At 43.3% G+C, this 20,685-nt stretch overlaps 1 protein-coding gene across 2 annotated transcripts in view; it reads right to left on the reverse strand.

Annotated features, from left to right (window-relative positions):
• fxr1 (fragile X mental retardation, autosomal homolog 1) overlaps positions 1-20,685 on the reverse strand; it is a 130,957-nt gene that overhangs the window by 76,847 nt on the left and 33,425 nt on the right. For both annotated transcript variants that reach the window (XM_038816877.1, XM_038816876.1), the window contains exons 4-5: positions 2,402-2,473; positions 1,539-1,687 (exon numbers count right to left, since the gene is read on the reverse strand). In XM_038816877.1, the coding sequence (XP_038672805.1) occupies positions 1,539-1,687; positions 2,402-2,473 (221 nt within the window). The remainder of the gene's footprint in view (positions 1-1,538; positions 1,688-2,401; positions 2,474-20,685) is intronic.

The following is a 20,685-nucleotide window of genomic DNA, read 5'->3' on the forward strand; positions in this document are numbered from 1 at the left end:
ACCCCGCCCCCCCCCCTCTTCTCTCCCCCCCCCAACACCCGCCCCCCCCCCTCTTCTCCCCCCCCAACACCCGCCCCCCCCCTCTTCTCCCCCCCCAACACCCGCCCCCCCCTCTTCTCCCCCCCCAACACCCGCCCCCCCTGGGCAGTGTCAATTTCAGCGGCCGGCTGATTATTTCAGTGAGAGCAGCTTCCCTCTCCGGATCAAAGTGAGCCGGCCGCTGAAATTGACACTGCCCGCTGCTCTCTCCCTCCAATCCAACTTTTAAGTTTTAATGTTTCTGATTGGAGGGAGAGAGCAGCCGGCAGTGTCAATTTCAGCGGACGGCTCACTTTGATCCGGAGAGGGAAGCTGCTCTCTCACTGAAACAATCAGCCGGCCGCTGAAATTGACGCTGCCCGCTGCTCTCTCCCTCCAATCAGAAACATTAAAACTTAAAAGTTGGATTGGAGGGAGAGAGCAGCGGGCAGTGTCAATTTCAGCGGCCGGCTGATTATTTCAGTGAGAGCAGCTTCCCTCTCCGGAGCCGGCCGCTGAAATTGACACAACTGACAGTTGGGGTCCATCAGACCCCCGCGGTATATCGCGAACCGCGGTATTGCGGAGCGCGGTATAACGGGGGACTACTGTATAATGTTCTAGCTGAGGCTTTAGCAGTGATTTTATAAGGTTTTGTGTACCTTCTCTTATACTCTATCCTCTATTTATAAAACACCCAAGGTATATGAACTCCCAGGTTTCTCAGTTAAGGCACCTGCTAATGATACCATTTCGTTTTTTTTTAAATGAGCATTCCTCATTCTTCCTTACAAAAATGCATCACTTCTGCATTAAACTTAATTCTTAGCCAATTTTGTACCAAAGTTGCCATTATACCTTTATTCTCAGAGGCTTCATTTTTGCTATCAAACCCAGTATTTGACAATTTATCAATCATCCTTTGAAAATCCATATACACAAAAGTAACTACACTACCATTTGTCAACTTTTTCTGTTACTTCATTTAAGATGTAATGCTCCAAGTGCACAAGGATTTATTTATAAATCATCTGCAGGAGGCACATGCAAGAATATCATGCAATAGTTGGTTGACAAGTACATAATTTGATTAACTAAAAAGTCTTTCTTGCCCATATTCTGCAAAATAACAATGAAAATGCTAAATAATTGGGTTGCCTACCACTAACAACATTGTGAAGAGAAAAGAGGGGGAGGCAGTGACACAGTGGTATTGTTGCTGGACTAGTAACCCAGAGACCCAGGGTAAATCTCTGGGCACTTGAGTTTGAATCCCAACGCGGTGATGGTGGAATTTGAATTCAAGAAAAAAAAAATCTGGAATTAAAAGGCTAATGATGGCCATGAAACCATTGTCAATTGTCGTAAAATTCCATCTGTTTCGGTAATGTCCTTTACAGAAGGAAACCTTATCTCGATGCCCTCAGGAATGGGCAATAAATGCTGGCCTCGCCAGCGACGGCCACATCCCATAAAGAAAAATCTTTATATTTTAAACAGTTAAATGAACCTCTACTTACGCTTCTTTTAAATCATCAGGAACATCAATTGTGCATTTGAAGAAAGTATTCTTTGTAACTGCCTTGTTTGGGTTCATAGGCCGTAATCGCTCGAAAGTAACAATTTCGTTGTATGTTGCATCACAGGCAGCATATTCAATTACATAAAACTGCACAGAACAAAAGGATGTCAAACTTTAATACACTATTCATTTTTATATATAAAACATTTTATTCAGTCTATCTAAAAATTACTCTCTCCAGGAATGTTTGGTGCATATAAATGTGCACAGGCAGGTGGTTAAGTAATTGATATGTCTAAATTTTAAGAACTTCACATTTGTTAAAAGCATAAAAAATTAGGGTCAACCTGTGCAACACATTGCATCCTTCCATTAGAAGATGTAATCTTGGGTTCAACCATCCTTCGTGGGCAAAACATTCCAACAACCCTATGTATTAACTTCTCTTCACTGTCAGTCACCATTTTAAATTGATGGTCTAACTCCCCGAACAAAAAGAGTCTTGCCCAATTCACTATCCAAAACATGCATAATTTAACAAATCTTTAGTTTCTTGGCTTTCTCTCCTACAGTAGAAATCATCCCTGTATCCCCAGTCTCTGTTTATAACTTTCAATTTCCCATCCCTGGTTTTAGCCTGCCGATTCTAACTGGACAATCTTGAAGGTTTTCATGTTCTTATGACATGTTCATAACTACATGCGGTACACTTGGCTCGAACCAAAATTTTCTTAAACTTGTTATGTTTCCACTCTATAATCAGACTTATAAAAATGTAATCCTAATATAATTTGAAGCCTGTTTGAAACATTTTACAATCCAATTATTTTACGCGATCATCTCAAAATATTCTTAACTTACATCTCCTTTCATCATCCGAACCTTGGCAAGCCACCATCCACATGGTTCTTGTTCATTTGCTCTAGAATAAACCTGGGAGAGGAGTAAAAAGAAGCAACGGTTTAAAACAAGAGATCCATGCAAATAATTTTAAATACTGTAGACAATATATTGATTCAAAAACTATTTGGTATAGTGCAGTGGTACAACTAAAGCACATTCAAGGAACCCAGGCTTAAAGAAAGAACTAGTGAAAGAATAATAGTCAGCACATATTGCTAACTGCACTGAATATCAAACAATAGCCCATATTTCTCAAATTTATCAACTATCACATTCAGCTACCATAAGAAAGGATATGGAGATGCCGGTGTTGGACTGGGGTGAGCACAGTAAGAAGTCTTACAACACCAGATTAAAGTCCAACATATTTGTTGCAAATCACTAGCTTTCGGAGCACTGCTCCTTCCTCAGGTGAATGAAGAGGTAGGTTCCAGAAACATATATATAGGCAAAGTCAAAGATTCAAGACGATACTTTGAATGGGTTCTCCAAGGCACCTTCAGGACACACGACATCGCAGAATCGCCGAGCAGAAACTTATAGCCAAGTTCCGCACAAACGAGTACAGCCTCAACCGGGATCTTGGATTCATGTCGCATTACATTCACCCCCCACCATCTGGCCTGGGCTTGCAAAATCCTACAAACTGTCCTGGTTTGAGAAAATTCTGGAACCTACCGCTTCATTCAGCTGAGGAAGGATCAGTGCTTCAAAAGCTAGTGATTTGGAACAAACCTGTTGGACTTTAACCTGGTGTTGTAAGACTTCTTACCATTAGAAAGGAAACAGGAGATTGAAACTATACACTGATGCAGTTGGGCAGATAAAGGTAAATGCAGCACTGAAGTTTTCCCATTTAAAAAAAATATAAAAGAACAATCGGTGTAAAAAACTTCATTATATTTAAAGTAAATGATGCACTAATAGCACCAGTTAAAATTCAATATTTTAAAAAATATTTCATCTTCACCATCTTGTTCAATCAAGAACAAATAGTTTGTTGATTGCTGAACAAAACCCGTAAATACATAACGCAAGTCATAACCTTCTTTGTGCTTCTACAGTACGGTGTAATTGAGAGAAGTTTTTTTTAAACCCAGTATTTTCATTGTCTTGGGAGTTGCCCGGTAGGTAGCACAGTAGTTAACACTGTTGCTTCACAGTGCCAGGGATCCGAGTTCAATTCCTGGCTTGGGTCACTGTCTGTTCGGAGTTTGCACGTTCTCCCCGCGTCTGGGTAGGTTTCCTCCGGGCGCTCTGCTTTCCTCCCACCTGTCCAAAGATGTGCTTGTTCGATGAATTAGACATTCTGAATTCTCCTTCAGCGTACCAAAACAGGTGCCAGAGCGTAGCAACTAGGGGATTTTCACAGTAATTGCACTGCAGTGTTAATGTAAGCCTACTTAGAACATAGAACATAGAACACTACAGCGCAGTACGGGCCCTTCGGCCCTCGATGTTGCGCCGACTTGTGAAACATCTGAAGCCTATCTGACCTACACTATTCCATTTTCATCCATATGTCTATCCAGTGACCACTTAAATGCCCTTAAAGTTGGCGAGTCTACTACTATTGCAGGCAGGGCGTTCCACACCCCTACTACTCTCTGAGTAAAGAAACTGCCTCTGACATCTGTCCTATATCTCTCACCCCTCAATTTAAAGCTATGTCCCCTCGTGTTGGTCATCACCATCCGAGGAAAAAGACTCTCACTGTCCACCCTATCTAACCCTCTGACTATCTTATATGTCTCTATTAAGTCACCTCTCAGCCTTCTCCTCTCTAACGAAAACAACCTCAATTCCCTGAGCCTTTCCTCGTAAGACCTTCCCTCCATACCAGGCAACATCCTAGTAAATCTCCTCTGAACCCTTTCCAAAGCTTCCACATCCTTCCTATAATGTGGTGACCAGAACTGCACGCAGTACTCCAGGTGTGGCCGCACCAGAGTTATGTACAGCTGCAGCATGACCTTGTGGTTCCGAAACTCAATCCCCCTGCTTATAAAGGCTAGCACACCATATGCCTTCTTAACAGCCCTATTAACCTGGGTGGCAACTTTCAGGGATTTATGTACCTGGATGCCGAGATCTCTCTGTTCATCTACACTACCAAGAATCTTGCCATTAGCCCAGTACTCTGCATTCCTGTTACTCCTTCCAAAGTGAACCACCTCACACTTTTCCGCATTAAACTCCATCTGCCACCTCTCAGCCCAGCTCTGCAGCTTATCTATGTCCCTCTGTATCCTATAACATCCTTCAGCACTATCCACAACTCCACCGACCTTCGTGTCATCTGCAAATTTACTAACCCATCCTTCTACACCCTCTTCCAGGTCATTTATAAAAATGACAAACAGCAGTGGCCCCAAAACAGATCCTTGCGGTACACCACTAGTAACTGAACTCCAGGATGAACATTTTCCATCAACCACCACCCTCTGTCTTCTTTCAGCTAGCCAATTACTGATCCAAACCGCTAAATCACCTTCAATTCCATACTTCCTTATTTTCTGCAATAGCCTACCGTGGGGAACCTTATCAAACGCCTTACTGAAATCCATATACACCACATCAACAGCTTTACCCTGATCCACCTGTTTGGTCACCTTCTCAAAAAACTCAATAAGGTTTGTGAGACATGACCTACCCTTCACAAAACCGTGTTGAGTATCGCTAATCAACTTGTTCTTTTCAAGATGATTATAAACCCTATCTCTTATAACCTTTTCCAACATTTTACCCACAACCGAAGTAAGGCTCACAGGTCTATAATTACCAGGGTTGTCTCTACTCCCCTTCTTGAACAACGGGACAACATTTGCTATCCTCCAGTCTTCCGGCACTATTCCTGTCGACAAAGACGACATAAAGATCAAGGACAAAGGCTCTGCAATCTCCTCCCTGGCTTCCCAGAGAATCCTAGGATAAATCCCATCTGGCCCAGGGGACTTATCTATTTTGACGTTTTCTAAAATTGCTAACACCTCCTCCTTTTGAACCTCAATTCCATCTAGCCTGGTCGACTGAACCTGAGTGTTCTCCTCGACAACATTGTCTTTCTCCAGTGTAAACACTGACGAAAAATATCCATTTAATGCTTCCCCTATCTCCTCTGATTCCACACACAACTTTCCACTACTATCCTTGATTGGCCCTAATCTTACTCGAGTCATTCTTTTGTTCCTGATATACCTATAGAAAGCCTTAGGGTTTTCCTTGATCCTATCCGCCAACGACTTTTCGTGTCCTCTCCTCGCTCTTCTTAACTCTCCCTTTAGGTCCTTCCTGGCTAACTTGTAACTCTCAAGTGCCCTAACTGAGTCTTCATGTCTCATCCTAACATAAGCCTTCTTCTTCCTCTTGACAAGTGCTTTAACTTCCTTAGTAAACCACGGCTCCCTTGCTCGACAACTTCCTCCCTGCCTGACAGGTACATACTTATCAAGGACACGCAGTAGCTGTTCCTTGAAAAAGCTCCACATTTCGATTGTACCCATCCCCTGCAGTTTCCTTCCCCATCCTATACCTCCTAAATCTTGCCGAATAGCATCATAATTGACTTTCCCCCAGCTATAATTCTTGCCTTGCGGTATATACCTATCCCTGCCCATTGCTAAAGCAAACATAACCGAGTTGTGATCACTATCACCAAAGTGCTCACCTACATCTAAATCTAACACCTGGCCGGGTTCATTACCCAGTACCAAATCCAATGTGGCCTCGCCCCTTGTTGGCCTGTCTACATACTGTGTCAGAAAACCCTCCTGCACACACTGCACAAAAACTGACCCATCTGTTGTACTCGAACTATAGTATTTCCAGTCAATATTTGGAAAGTTAAAGTCCCCCATAACAACTACCCTGTTACTCTCGCTCCTGTCAAGAATCATCTTTGCAATCCTTTCCTCTACATCTCTGGGACTATTCGGAGGTCTATAGACAACTCCCAACAGGGTGACCTCTCCTCTACTGTTCCTAACCTCGGCCCATACTGCCTCAGTAGACGAGTCCTCAAGCGTCCTTTCTACCGCCGTAATACTTTCCTTGATTAACAATGCCACACCCCCCCCCTCTTTTACCATCTTCTCTGTTCTTACAGAAACATCTAAATCCTGGAACCTGCAACAACCATTCCTGTCCCTGCTCTACCCATGTCTCCGAAATCGCCACAACATCGAGATCCCAGGTACCAACCCATGCTGCAAGCTCACCCACCTTATTCCGGCTGCTCCTGGCGTTGAAGTAGACACACTTCAAACCAGCGTCCTGCTTGCCGGTGCCCTCTTTTGAACTTTTAACCCTATCCCTGACCTCACTACTCTCAACATCCTGTACACTGGGACTACAATTTAGGTTCCCATCCCCCTGCTGAATTAGTTTAAACCCCCCCTTGTGACACTAGTAAAAGAATAAAGGTTTACAGTTGCATTTCCAGCTATATTTATGAGGGAGACAAATGTAAAAAAGTAACATGCTCTTTCAAGTTTCAAAATCTTTACGTTAATGTTCGATTCTTTTTGTAATGAAGAATAGTATTCCATTATCCTTCTTAATTACTTGATGTACGTGCAGACTAATTTTTTATGGCTCATGCACCAGATCCCCTGCACCTCGGAATTCTCTGCTTAAGTAATACTGTGCTATTTTAGTCTTCCTGCCAAAGTAAACACTTGTACATTTTCCCACATTATACTTCATCTGCCAGATTTTTGCCCACTCACTCAACCTATCTATAACATCTGAAAACTCCTTACGTCCTCTTCACAACATACTTCCTACCTATCTTTGTCTCATTTGCAAATTTAGCTGCATTGCTTTCAGTCCCCTAATCTAACAACTTGAAATAAAGGGTTGAGGCCCGAGAACAGGTCCCTGCGGAACTCCACTTATCACATCCTGTCACTTCTCCAGATGTGTGATAGCGAACATCCTATCTCTCTGCATCACTCAGAGCGTGGTGAACTCAGCCCAATGCATCACACAAGCTTGTCACCCTCACATTGATTCTGTATACACCTCCCGCTGCCTCAGGAAGGCAAACAGCATTATCAGAGACCCCTCCCTCCTAGGCATTGCCTTCTTCCAGACACTTCCATCAGGCAGAAGGTACAGAAGTCTGAAGACCCGCACATCCAGACATAGGAACAGCTTCTTCCCCACAGCTACAAGATTCCTCAGTCCCCCTCGGACTGATCTATTCCCTGTAAGAACACTATTCATTTTTTTAAAATCAAGGGGCAATTTAGCGTGGCCAATCCACTTACTCTGCACATTTTTGGGTTGCGGGGGCGAAACCCAAGCAGACACGGGGAGAATGTGCAAACTCCACATGGACAGTGACCCAGAGCCGGGATCGAACCTGGGACCGCAGCGCCGTGAGGCAGTTGTGCTAACCACTAGGCCACCGTGCTGCCCTAGAACACTATTCATGACGCCCTATGCGGCTCTTAGAACATAAGAACATAAGAACTAGGAGCAGGAGTAGGCCATCTGGCCCCTCGAGCCTGCTCTGCCATTCAATTAGATCATGGCTGATCTTTTGTGGACTCAGCTCCACTTTCCGGCCCGAACACCATAACCCTTAATCCCTTTATTCTTCAAAAAACTATCTATCTTTACCTTAAAAACATGTAATGAAGGAGCCTCAACTGCTTCACTGGGCAAGGAATTCCATAGATTCACAACCCTTTGGGTGAAGAAGTTCCTCCTAAACTCAGTCCTAAATCTACTTCCCCTTATTTTGAGGCTATGTCCCCTAGTTCTGCTGTCACCCGCCAGTGGAAACAACCTGCCCGCATCTATCCTATCTATTCCCTTCATAATTTTAAATGTTTCTATAAGATCCCCCCTCATCCTTCTAAATTCCAACGAGTACAGTCCCAGTCTACTCAACCTCTCCTCATAATCCAACCCCTTCAGCTCTGGGATTAACCTAGTGAATCTCCTCTGCACACCCTCCAGCGCTAGTACGTCCTTTCTCAAGAAAGGAGACCAAAACTGAACACAATACTCCAGGTGTGGCCGCACTAACACCTTATACAATTGCAACATAACCTCCCTAGTCTTAAACTCCATCCCTCTAGCAATGAAGGACAAAATTCCATTTGCCTTCTTAATCACCTGTTGACCTTGTCAACCAACCTTCTGTGACTCATGCACACCCAAGTCTCTCTGAACAGCGGCATGCTTTAATATTTCATCGTTTAAATAATAATCCCGTTTGCTGTTATTCCTACCAAAATGGATAACCTCACATTTGCTCATGTATTTGCTTTATTTGGCCCCTTGTTCCGCACTGTAACCAATCACTGTTTGTCGATGTGCCATTAGTCAATGTACTCTGTTCATTATTCTTTTTGTCTACTATGTACGTACTGTGTACGTTCCCTCGGCCGCACAAAAATACTTTTCACTGTACTTCGGTACATGTGACAATAAATCAAATCAATAAATCAAATGAAACCAGAAAAAGACCCATTTATTTATACTCTGCTTTCTGCCAACCAGCCAATGTTCTATACATGCTAATATGTTATGCTGTACACAATGAGCTTTTAGTTTCCCGAGCAACCTTCAATGTGGCACCTTATCAAATGCCTTCTGGAAATCTAAGTACAGCACACTTAGAGGCTCCCCTTTATCCAGTGTGCGTTACCCCTTCAAAGCACCTCAATAACTTGATTAAACATGATTTCCCTTTCACAAACTATGCTGACTCTTCTCGATTATGTCAAGTTTCTCCAATTGCCCAGTTAACCTCCTTAATGATCAATTCCAATTCCTTTCCCACAACAGGTGTCAAGCTAACAGGCCTATAGTTTCCTGGTTTTTGCTTCTCTCCCCCTTCTTGTACAGAGGAGGCATATTTGTTACTTTCCAGACTGATGGACCCTTTCCAGAACTTGGGAAATGTTGGAAAATTAACACCAGCACATCTACTACCCATTAGCCACCTCTTTTAAAACACTGGGATGAGATCAGCACCCGGAGACTTGTCAGACCGCTGCTCCATCAGATTGCTCAGTACCGCTTTCCCAGTGATTACAATGTCACCAAGCTCCCTCCCTTCCATATCCTGATTTACAGCTATTATTGGATGTTTTTTCTATCCTCTATAGTGAAGACAGAAGCAAAAGGTGTTCATTTCATCTGCCAAATCTTTATCTACTATTACCTCCCCACTGTCACTCTCTGAAGGACCATACTCTTGCTGTCTGTTGTTATTACATTTTTAGCTAACTGGAAATTCTGGCCAGTTGAGATTAGGCAGTTGGGCGAGAGAGGTAGAGAGATAGAGAAATAAGCAAGGATGTTTTGGGGAAGGAACTTCTTTAAGAAAATAATTTTTTTCATGTGTACAACAGTTTCCAGTTGTTCCTTAAAACTGACAAAAAAAACTAGAGGGAACTCCTCCTCATGTTCCAGTAAATAATCAGAGCTATTTTCTGTTGCGGTTTGAGGAAAACATTAGATTTTGAGGCAGGGAATCCCAACTTGGATCACTTGTGTGGTGAGATCACCACAGTGTAATAGGAATCAGCAAGTGGTACAAATTCAAACCAACCCAAGATTCACAAATCTGTTTTGTCTTAAAAATATACTATTTAAAATCAAATTAGCACACTAACACCATCTAGTGGGTATCAGTGCTATACTACGATGCTCAATTTAAATAACTAACTGGCATGCAAGCATGCATTAAAGAAAAGTGCTCTGGCTGCATAACTACTTATTTAAGAGCGAAAACCAGACTACTCATCAGCGCAAAATGGCCTACAGCAATTAGTCAGCCTGCTCTACACTACGCCAATTTCTATTTCTCACTAACCTGGAATATAAGTTTTCATTTCAAACCAAATCGGACAGATAGGAAACAATTCTCCAAACAGATTTGAACGGCTGTTCTGTGAACATTAGTGAAAAGAAAATAGGTGACAAAAAAAAACTGGCTGATTTGCTAGGAGCTCGTTTTTCACTACCAATGTGAACCAATTTAGCCTCCAATGTAATTTATCTACATTCACTTTTCAAATTACAAACTTAATACTTGAGGTTTTGTTCTGCAGCTGTGACTTGACAACAATAAACTCTGGCATGGATTACGTTACTGTTAAGTTAAAACAAACTGCTCTGCCCAGCCACCTCTTAATTCAATCTAATTCACATTCTAGAACAGAGAATCAAATAAAACTGAATTTTGCAACTTCTACAGGGTTGTACAAACCTTCTTTAACAGGCAGATTATTTCCTTCACTTACCAGTGTCACTATTCTAATAGTTAGTGATTGATAAGCATCTCTATACTAACAATGTTATAATCAATGCAAACATTCCATTTGCCAAGATGTATTAAGATCACTTTACTGCAAAAGTAAGATACTCTGCCACATTTACTATACTCTGCATAATCTGGTTCCCACAATACAAAAAGGGATATTATAGGTATTAAAAGGATACAGAATAAAGCAATCAGAATGACAGACTTTGGAAGGCTTGAATTATGACAAAGTGCATAAATTAAAGGTTATGACTACCAAGATTGCTGAAGGCCCACCTGATGGACCTTCTTTGTTTGGGCATTCTGATACTCTGACCAGTCTACATGAATGTAACTTTTTTTTTTAAGTAAGAAAGGCAAGGGTTATCTCAATCAAGCAATGGATAATTGATAGACAGCACAACACCAGAATGGAAGTAGACTTAATTAAATGCAAATGAAAAATGTTACAGTATATCAGTGAGGGGGAGTCTACATTTTAAAATTTAATTAATATGATTTCAGGCAGACCCTACCTCGACAGAAGCAGAATTAAAAAATGAAGCTAAAAGGGAAGCAGAAAAGATAAACACAGAAATGAAACTAAATTTACCAGTCTTTAAGTAGCAGGCTGATGTTGGGAAATTGAAACTGAAACCCAAGGACAAAAATAAATTCAAGCTGAAACTGGTTGTTTTTGAGTCTACTGGAGCCGAACAGTTGAAGACGACTGAAGAGGCAGCTAACAATAATCTTTATTCGTGTCACAAGTAGGCTTACATTAACACTGCAATGAAGTTACTGTAAAAATCCCCTAGTTGCCACACGAAGGCGCCTGTTCAGGTACACAGAGGGAAAATTCTGAATGTCCAATTCACCTAACAAGCATGTCTTTTGTGGGAGGAAACCGGAGCACCCGGAGAAAACCCACGCAGACACAGGGAGAATGTGCAGACTCCACACAGGCAAAGGCCCAAGCTGAGAATTGAACCCAGGTCCCTGGCACTGTGAAGCAACAGTGCTAACCACCATGCTCGATGTAGAAGCGGAGAATAGGCAAAGTTGCTGCAGCTGCTTGTTACTTGAAGATAACATTAATGGATCTACATCACCCGGAGTGAGTTGAGCAGGTTTTGCAGACGTTTGCCAATGCCTGTGGAACTCGAGTTAGTTGTGTGCTGCTGTCAGCTAAGGGTCTTTACTAGGGCTGACGGCCCTTGTGAGGAAGACAGGGTTTGAAGGACTTTGTCACTTACTGTGATCACAGAAATCTGAGTGGACTGCTGAGCCAATTCATACGTCTTTGTTGTGTATGTACCATTTAATGTGCAATGTATAATTCATATTCAATACATTTTGCCTGTTAATTCTGGATGTTATGGTACAGGATATGTAATATTTAATGTTTGCTTGTTGACTGTTGCGTATTTAAAAAATCAGAACAGGAAAAACAGTTAAGTTCAGAGTTACAAGTAAATGTTCAAACCAGATGCTGATTGGGGCAACATAGTAATTAGCACTGCTGCCTCACAGCACCAGGGGCCCAGGTTCAATTCCGTCCTTGGGTCACTGTCTGTGTGGAGTTTGCACATTCTCAGAGTCTGCGTAAGCTTCCTCCGGTTTCCTGCCAAAGTCCAAAGATGTGCAGATTGGCCTTGATAAATTGCCCCTTAGTGTCCAAAAGGTGATGTGGGATTACTGGGTCATGAGGATAGGTAAGTAGGATGCTCTTTCAGAGAGTTAGTGCAGATTCAATGGGCCGAATGGCCTCCTTCTGCACTGTAGTGACTCTATTCTATGTTGTCAAGTCCTAGAAGGGAAATGACAACTGCTCCTGATGTTTTCAGCAAATTTGTACAAATCAAACAGTGGTCTTAACTAAATTAGCAAATTACACCATCTGATGTATTACCCCTTCTCATCCACATCAACTTTTCTGCAGTCTGCAAACCATAGATCTCTCATCTTGATGGGATTGCCCCTCCTGATTACATTCTAACCTATCCAATTACAGCCAAATAATTCCCAAAGTGGCTCGTCATCCTCCCATGTAATTACCTGGAGAATTTCTACAAGAATCGGACTTTGGGTCTCCTTCAGCAGCAACTGTGTCTTCAGCCATCTCAAGTATTCAGTCTTTCTACCTCCCTTTTCAGACCCTCTGTACAGCACATCTATTTGGTCAAGTTTTTGCATTTCCCTGCATCCCGGGCAAAACTCCTCCTTTGTCCTGCTACTCTTTTTGTCTCAAGTCTTTATGTGACATGTTGGAAAGTTTTCCTCCCTTAAAGGCACAATATAAAAGCAGGTTGTAGCGCAGATCAGAATTGTGCGAGAACAAATATACTGGAACAGTGACTTGCACGTCATCTGCCCCATTATCCTGGCACCTTTGCATAGTCTCTGAGACTAGTCATTTTTATTCTCATATTCCCTGTTCAGTGTCCTTACTTTTCTGTTGCCAAGTGAAATGGAGATATTTCCCTATCTTTCTGTTGGGTGTCTTTAGCTTCATTGGACACTCCATCTTTATTTTCCTCCTGTTGCGATTATTTATAGTTGTGGTTCAATGGATGAACGTGGTCTGTTATATTCCTCACTGCAGTGCCTCCAGACTAATCACAGTAATTTAACCATTAAATGGGACATCAGCATTGTTACTTCACTGTTTTAGAGTTAACATTTTCCTTCAAATTATTTAGGTTAAATCCTTTCATTTCTCAGTAATTGCTCTTCTCCAATCAAATTTGTTTTCTCTTTGTGGTCACACTAGCCAAAGAGGATATGGTATCAGATAAATTGAAAGTAGGGGACAGAACATTTACAACAACTAAAATGGAGCAGGAAAATTAGGGAAGTAACAGACTCCAAGTAATTGCACAGTTCTCTGTGCTGACAATTGATTATTTGTGGAAAATGCATTGGAGAGGGAGTGAAAAAAAGTCCAAGACGGGGAGACAAATATGGACCATAAAAAAAAGTGATACTCTTGATAAAAGGACAAAAAGAGAAGTCATCAATAACAGACTGTTTTCATAAGCAAATTAATTGGTACAAGTGATTTCTAACAAGAGACCAGGAGCTACAAGAGCAACAGAAGTAGGAAAGGAGTACTATTCAAACTAGATTGAGGAGGCAATAAGAAGTAAAAAAAAGCCAGGTTACAGACACGTGATCACGGCAGCAAGAATACGGCATAGCAAGGAACATGCTGCCAGAGTGCCGAATTGGAACAATGAGGGACAACAGTTAAAAAGCTTACAGGTGGAAATGTTGCAATTATTAGAAATAAAATGTTACTTCTCGAAAGCACAGGTAGCAACAGGAATTACTAAATCAACAATCATAAAGGCGGCCCATACAGAACAATAGACATGAATGTAATTTACAAGGAACAAGTAATTCAGGGAGGGATATCTACAAAGCGAAGATAGCCCCAAGCCAGGCTGAGAGAAAGAAAGATTGAGAATTTTAGCTAGCTATATTTAGTGAATTTTAAAAAAGGGTTTTGCTTGAGACGACCAAAATAGAAGGAGGAAAATATCCAGTTACCGCTCATTTGAAATTATTATACCTTTCCATACAAATTTTCAGTTGGAACTCAGTTTCTATAATATGAAAACAACTCCGGCCTCAGCTTAAGCAATGCACAATCCCCTCTGGTATTAGCAATCAGTCTCAAGGAAGGGACTTTATGTGTAAGCTTTTGACTAGAAATAAAAGGTTAAACTGATTTGGTTCATATTTCAAGTTCGAAAAATGACACTGCATAAAGTTGTATGCTCCAGAAATAAAGTGGGGCTTCAGATCAGAGGGCCACTGCAATTAAGGGAAGATGTTAAGTTAGTTAGAAGTCCATAAGGCATCATTTCAAGCCTAATCTAGTACATATATCTTCAAGCAGGAAGGGATTGTCATGTACTTCCATTCGAGGAATACAAAAAGTTATAATTAATGGATTGTGGAAAATAGTTAACCATGGTGAGACCTGGGAAATACGGAAAGTATTTTTTAAAAATATATTTTATTACAAACATAAATAAAAAGTTACAATACAAACAATTCGGGAAACAAGTTTCCCATCAAACAACTATACATTGTGTACAACTTTTTCCCCTTTACAACCCCCCCCCCCCCCCCCCCCCCCACAACTCCTCAAACACGTTCACGAACATCCACCAACTCACCTTGAAACCCTCCGCTGAACCCCTTAACTCGTATTCAGTAGAAGAAAGTCATACAAGTCCCCCAGCCTGGCCACTACCCCCAGTGGTGTTGCGGACCACCACTCCAATAAAATTAGTCGACGGGCAATCAGAGAGGCGAAGGTCACAACATCAGCTCTCCTTCCCTCCAAAAGCTCCGGCTTCTCCGAAGTCTCAAAATATCACCACCAAAGGGTCCAGCCTAACCTCCTCCCCCACAATCCTTGCTCGCGCCGCAAACTTTCCCACCCAGATTCTTTCCAACTTTTCGTAGCTCCAGAACATAGGTGTGTAATTTGCTGGTCCCCGCCCACACTTCTCACACTCATCTGCCATCCCCTGAAAGAACCCACTCATTTTTGCCCAGGTCATATTAACCTGTGTACGATCTTGATCTGTATCAGGCTCATCCTTGCGCACAAAGTCACATTCATAATGCCTCACTCCATACGCCCCAGTTTATCTCCCCTCCCAGCTCCCCCTCCCATTTCTCCTTAATCTCCCTGTTTTCCGAACCACCTGCATATGTCTCGAATCTTGCCCTCCCCTTCCGCATCCAGAAGCAACAGTCACGCAGAAGGGTGTAAATTACATTCATGTCCACTGTTCTGGATGGGCTGCCTTTATGATTGTTGATTTAGTAATTCCTGTTGCTACCTGTGCTTTCGAGTAGTAACATTTTATTTCTAATAATTGGAACATTTCCATCTGTAAGCTTTGGGGCTGGTTTAGCACAGGGCTAAATCGCTGGCTTTGACAGCAGGGCAAGGCAGGCTAGCAGCACAGTTCAATTCCCGCACCAGCCTCCCCGAACAGGCGCCGGAATGTGGTGACTAGGGGCTTTTCACAGTAACTTCATTTGAAGCCTACTTGTGACAATAAGCGATTTTCAAATTTTTCATTTTCATTTCATTTTCCCTCGGCAGCCTGGGGAACTCCTTCCAAATCTTCCACGCAAAGTTCACCTACAGGTACCTAAACTCACTTCCTCTCAGGAGTTCTACCCTCTCCTTCAATTCATCAATACTGGCAAACCCTTCTTCCAGATACAAATCCCTCAGCTTAACCAGCCCCACTTATCTACACTGCCATCCATCTCCCCCTTGCTCATACCCGTGATTTTCCCACAAAGGCATTAAGGCCGACATCCACTCTATCCTAAAGTGCTTCCTCAGCTGGTTCCAGATCTTCACCGTGGACTGCATCACCGGGCTCCCCGAGTATCTGCTCGGCACCATTGGCAGCGCTGCCGTCACCATAGCCCTTAAGCTGGACCCGCTCCAGAAATCCTCCTCTATCCTAATCCATTCTACCCCCTCTACTTCCCCACCATCGCCTCACCCTCTCCACATTCGCCTCCCACGAGTAATGAAGTAGGTTTGGCAATCCTCCCTGCCGCCTCTGTAACAGGGTCCTCTTAATCCTTGGCACCTTCCCCGCCCATACAAAGTCAGAAATAATTGTGTCCAGTTTCCGAAAGAAAGCCTTCGATATAAAGATTGAGTGTGTCTGGAAAATTAACAGGAACCTGGGCAAAATGTTCATCTTCACCACTTGGACCCTCCCTGCCAAAGTTAAGTGTAGTGTGTCCTATCTCTTGAGATCCTCCCTAGCCTCCTCCACCAGCTTTGTTAAATTCTACTTGAAGCATTGCCCATTCCCTAGCTACCTGAATCCCCAGGTATCTGAACCGGTCTTCCAGCCACCTTAAATGGCATCCTCCCCTAAATTGGCTCGCTGACCCAACTCATTCACTGGAACACTTCGCTTTTCCCTTCATTTAACTTATACCCCGAGAACGCCCCAAATCTCCCCAACAGGCCCACGATCCTCTCCGTGCTCTCCAGCAGCTCCAAATCATAGGGTGATACCCGATGTTCCCTTCGTCCCCATATAATTCCTTGCCACTCTGCCGACCCCCTAAGAGCAATTGCCACAGGCTCTATACGGGGAGGGCGGTAGGACAGCTGCGTAGGGCAAGAGGGGTGCAGTACAAATACGGGGAGGAGGCGAGTCGAATGTTAGCACATCAGCTACGCAGACAGGCTGCGTTCAGGGAAATGTTGAAGATACAGACTGGGACAGGGGATTTGGTGTCGGAGCTGGAGAAGATGAATGAGACGTTTGCCTGGATGTGGCCTGCCTCCGTAGCTGACGCACAAACATCCGACTCACCTTCTCCCCATATTCGTGCTGCACCTCTCTTGCAGCTGTCCTGCTGCTCTCCCTGTTGTCAGCCTACATCAAATTGCCCTTGTAATTTTTTCCTCCTCGTCAATCCCTCGAGTACTCCCTATCTATCACCACTATCTCGTTCATTAGCCGTTCATATTCCTCCCTCTTTCCCTATCCGCCAGAGCCTTGAACTAGATCATCTCCCCTCGGGCCACCACTTTTATGGTTCGCAAAAGGTAACCGCCGACACCATTTTGTTTTGGTTCAATTCTACATAATCTTTAATCACAGCCCGCACTTTGTCACAAAACTCTCTATCTGCCAATAACTCCAATTCGAGTCTCCACCGAGGCCTCTGCTCCCGGCCCGATCTAAGCCGAATCTCCAGCCAATGGGGCACATGGACCGAGATTACTATCCCCACGTACTTTGCCCCCTCCACCCAACCAAAATCCCCCGGCTCACAACAAAAGAAAAAAAAATCAATTCTGGAATACACTCTGTAAATATGCGAAAAAAGGGAATATTCCCGTCTCCCTGGGTTCTTAAAGCGCCAGGGGTCCACCACACCCTTCCTTTCCATAAATCCACCCAGCTCCTTTGCCATTCATACTCCATTGACCTGGAGCTCGACCTATCCACCCTCTGCTCTCGGACAGTTAAAATCTCCTCCCATAATCAACTGATGCGTGGCCGAGTCTAGGATTGCTGCCAGCAAACCTTCATAAAACCTACATCATCCCAATTCGATGCATGTACATTCACCAACACCTCCAGCGACCCTTCTAATACCCCACTCATGATCACATATCTCCCACATGGCACCAAGGACCCAGGTTCGATCCCGGCCCTGGGTCACTAACTGTGTGGAGTTTGCAAAGTTTCCCTGTGTCTGCATGGGTCTCACTCGCACAACCCCCAAAACGATGTGCAGGCTAAGTGGATTGGCCATGCTAAATTGCCCCTTAATTGGAAAAAATTAAAATTAAATAAATAATTTTTCCTTGTAATTTAACATTCAATTCCAGGTAAATGCTGGTAAATTTACACTGCACTCCCTCCCAGGCCATGTAAGATGTGCTGCTCAAAACTACTCAGTACTCCAAACATGTTCTAACCAAGGATTTGTGCAAATAAAACATGAGAAAAGCTGAAGCACATGCTATTTGGTACATTTACAACTTTTTGGAAGTCTAAAACAAAAGGAAGAAACCAGCAATGACATCCAACATCAAACAAGTTCCAACTAGCAGGGACACATCTATTCCAATATTTTCTTTTTTTTAAAATAAATTTAGAGTACCCAATTCATTTTTCCAATTAAGGGGCAATTTAGCCAATCCACCTACCCTGCACATCTTTAGGTTGTGGGGGCGAATCCCACGCAAACACGGGGAGAATGTGCAAACTCCACACTCACAATGACCCAGAGCCGGGATCGAACCTGGGATCTCGGCACCACGAGTCAGCAGACCAACCACTGCGAAACCATGCTGCCATTATTCCAATATTTTCAATTGTGCGATTTAGTTTGCGATATTTTCCATGTGTTCCCCTTGGCACCACAGCCTTCCCTGCTGGAGGAAATGTTACGGTGGCAAGGACTGGAGGTAGGATCTCGAATATCTACGAGTGGATCATTCAATTGGAATCTATCTTGATCGGGTGAAGGTGAAATGGGAGGAGTTGAAGCCCATCACAGATGAGAAATGTGTGAAATGAGATCCTTTGTAGGGTAAACTCCACCTCATCCTGCACGTAGCTCAGCGTCAGCCAACTCAAGGTGGTTCATATTGCTCATCTAACAAAAAGTAGGATGAGCGGGTTCTTTGATGGAGTGGAGGACAGGTGCGAGTGGTGTTCCCGTGGGCCAGCCAAACATATGCACATGTTCTAGTCTTGTCCAAAGATGGTGAGCTCTCCTTCTATAACACTTTGGCGGTTCTGAACACTGATGTGGAAACTTGCCCATTGGTGGCCATTTCTGACGTGTCGGACTCGCTGGGGGTGAATATGGATGTGCTTGCCTTTGCTTCACCAATAGCCTGAAGGCGAGTTCTGCTGGGATGGAGAGCATCCCCTCTGCCTAGTGTTTCGGCCTGGTTAGGTGACCTTATGGACCTATTATACCCGGAGGTCAAGTACACCATTAAGGCATCGGTAGAGGGAATCTATCTGAGGTGGCAACCATTTATCTCACACGTCAAAAGAGTTATTTATCATCGGTTTTTGGTGGGGTGTAGCCTTTGTTGTGTGTTTTTCTCAGTGGTTAGCACTGTTGCTTCACAGCGCCAGGGTCCCAGGTTCGATTCCCGTTGGGGGAAATCAGACTACACACTGTCTGTGTAGAGTCTGCACATTCTCCCCATGTCTGCATGAGTTTCCTCCGGGTGCTCCGGTTTCCTTCCACAAGTCACAAAAAGATGTGCTTGTTAAGTGAAAGTGAACTGGACATCAGAATTCTCCGTCTGTATACCTGAACAAGTGCCGGAGTGTGGCCCCATCATAGATATGGGATGTATGTTTGGTTAATTAAACAAGGCCTCACATTTGGTGAGGAAAGCCCCCTGAAGAGTTAATTGCTTACGATTGTTTGGTTGTTGAAAATTGTTACTGTGTGTTCTTTGTTTTGGGTTTAGAGAATTGTCAGTTGGTTACAAATCATAGAATCCCTTCAGTGCAGAAGGAAGCAATTCTGCCCATTGAGTCTGCACCTACCCTCCGAATGAGCACCCTACCTAGGCCCAATTCCCCCACCCTATCCCCATAATCACACGTAATCTTTGGACACTAAGGTGCAATTTAGTTTGGAGAACATTACATCCCAAGGACAAAGCGTTCATCTTCTTCTCTGCTCCCCACCAATGTAATACCAGAATTGATATTTTTTTCATGCCAAAAAGAATATTACAGCGAATGATTTCCTGCGCCAAAGATGATCTTGGATCATGTTTCTATCTTCCTAGAATTTTCACTCAGTCGGGCATATTTACAAACTAGAATATGGAGATTTAACACATCACTGCTGCAGATCACAATTTTACTTCTTATTTTAAGTACAAATTTGACCTTACTAAAGTCAACACCTCAGTCCTGTGGGAGACTTGTAAGGCTTTTGCAAGAGGATTGGTAATTTCCTATATGACTGCTGGAGCAAGTGTCAGAAAACTTGCCGGGGTGGGGGTGTTTTCAAATTAGACGGGCACATTGTATCATATCTTTGAGGCAGAGGGGTAGTTTTCATCGCAGGCCCCTAATCATTCACCTCCACTACCATAAAGATTGCCAGAAAGTCCTGGAGACAGCATGACAAGGTGGGACCTGGTTCCATGATGGAGTGAGGATTTCTTGATTTTTCAGCGACGACACAGGGCAAGTGTCAGAGCTTCGATGAAGTTTGAGTGCAACTCAAAGCAGTCAGAACAAATTATGGTATGCTTTATCCTGCCCCGCCATTCACTATGATCATGGCTGATCTAACTGTTTGTTGAAAACATACAATTTTTTGACCTCAACTATTTCCTGTAGTGAATTCCACAGGCTGACCACTTTTTTAAAAATTCATTTACGGGATGTGGGCACTGCTGGATAGGCCAGCA

The sequence above is a fragment of the Scyliorhinus canicula genome, chromosome 13 (assembly GCF_902713615.1).
Source record: "Scyliorhinus canicula chromosome 13, sScyCan1.1, whole genome shotgun sequence".
Classification (NCBI taxonomy): Eukaryota; Metazoa; Chordata; class Chondrichthyes; order Carcharhiniformes; family Scyliorhinidae; genus Scyliorhinus; species Scyliorhinus canicula.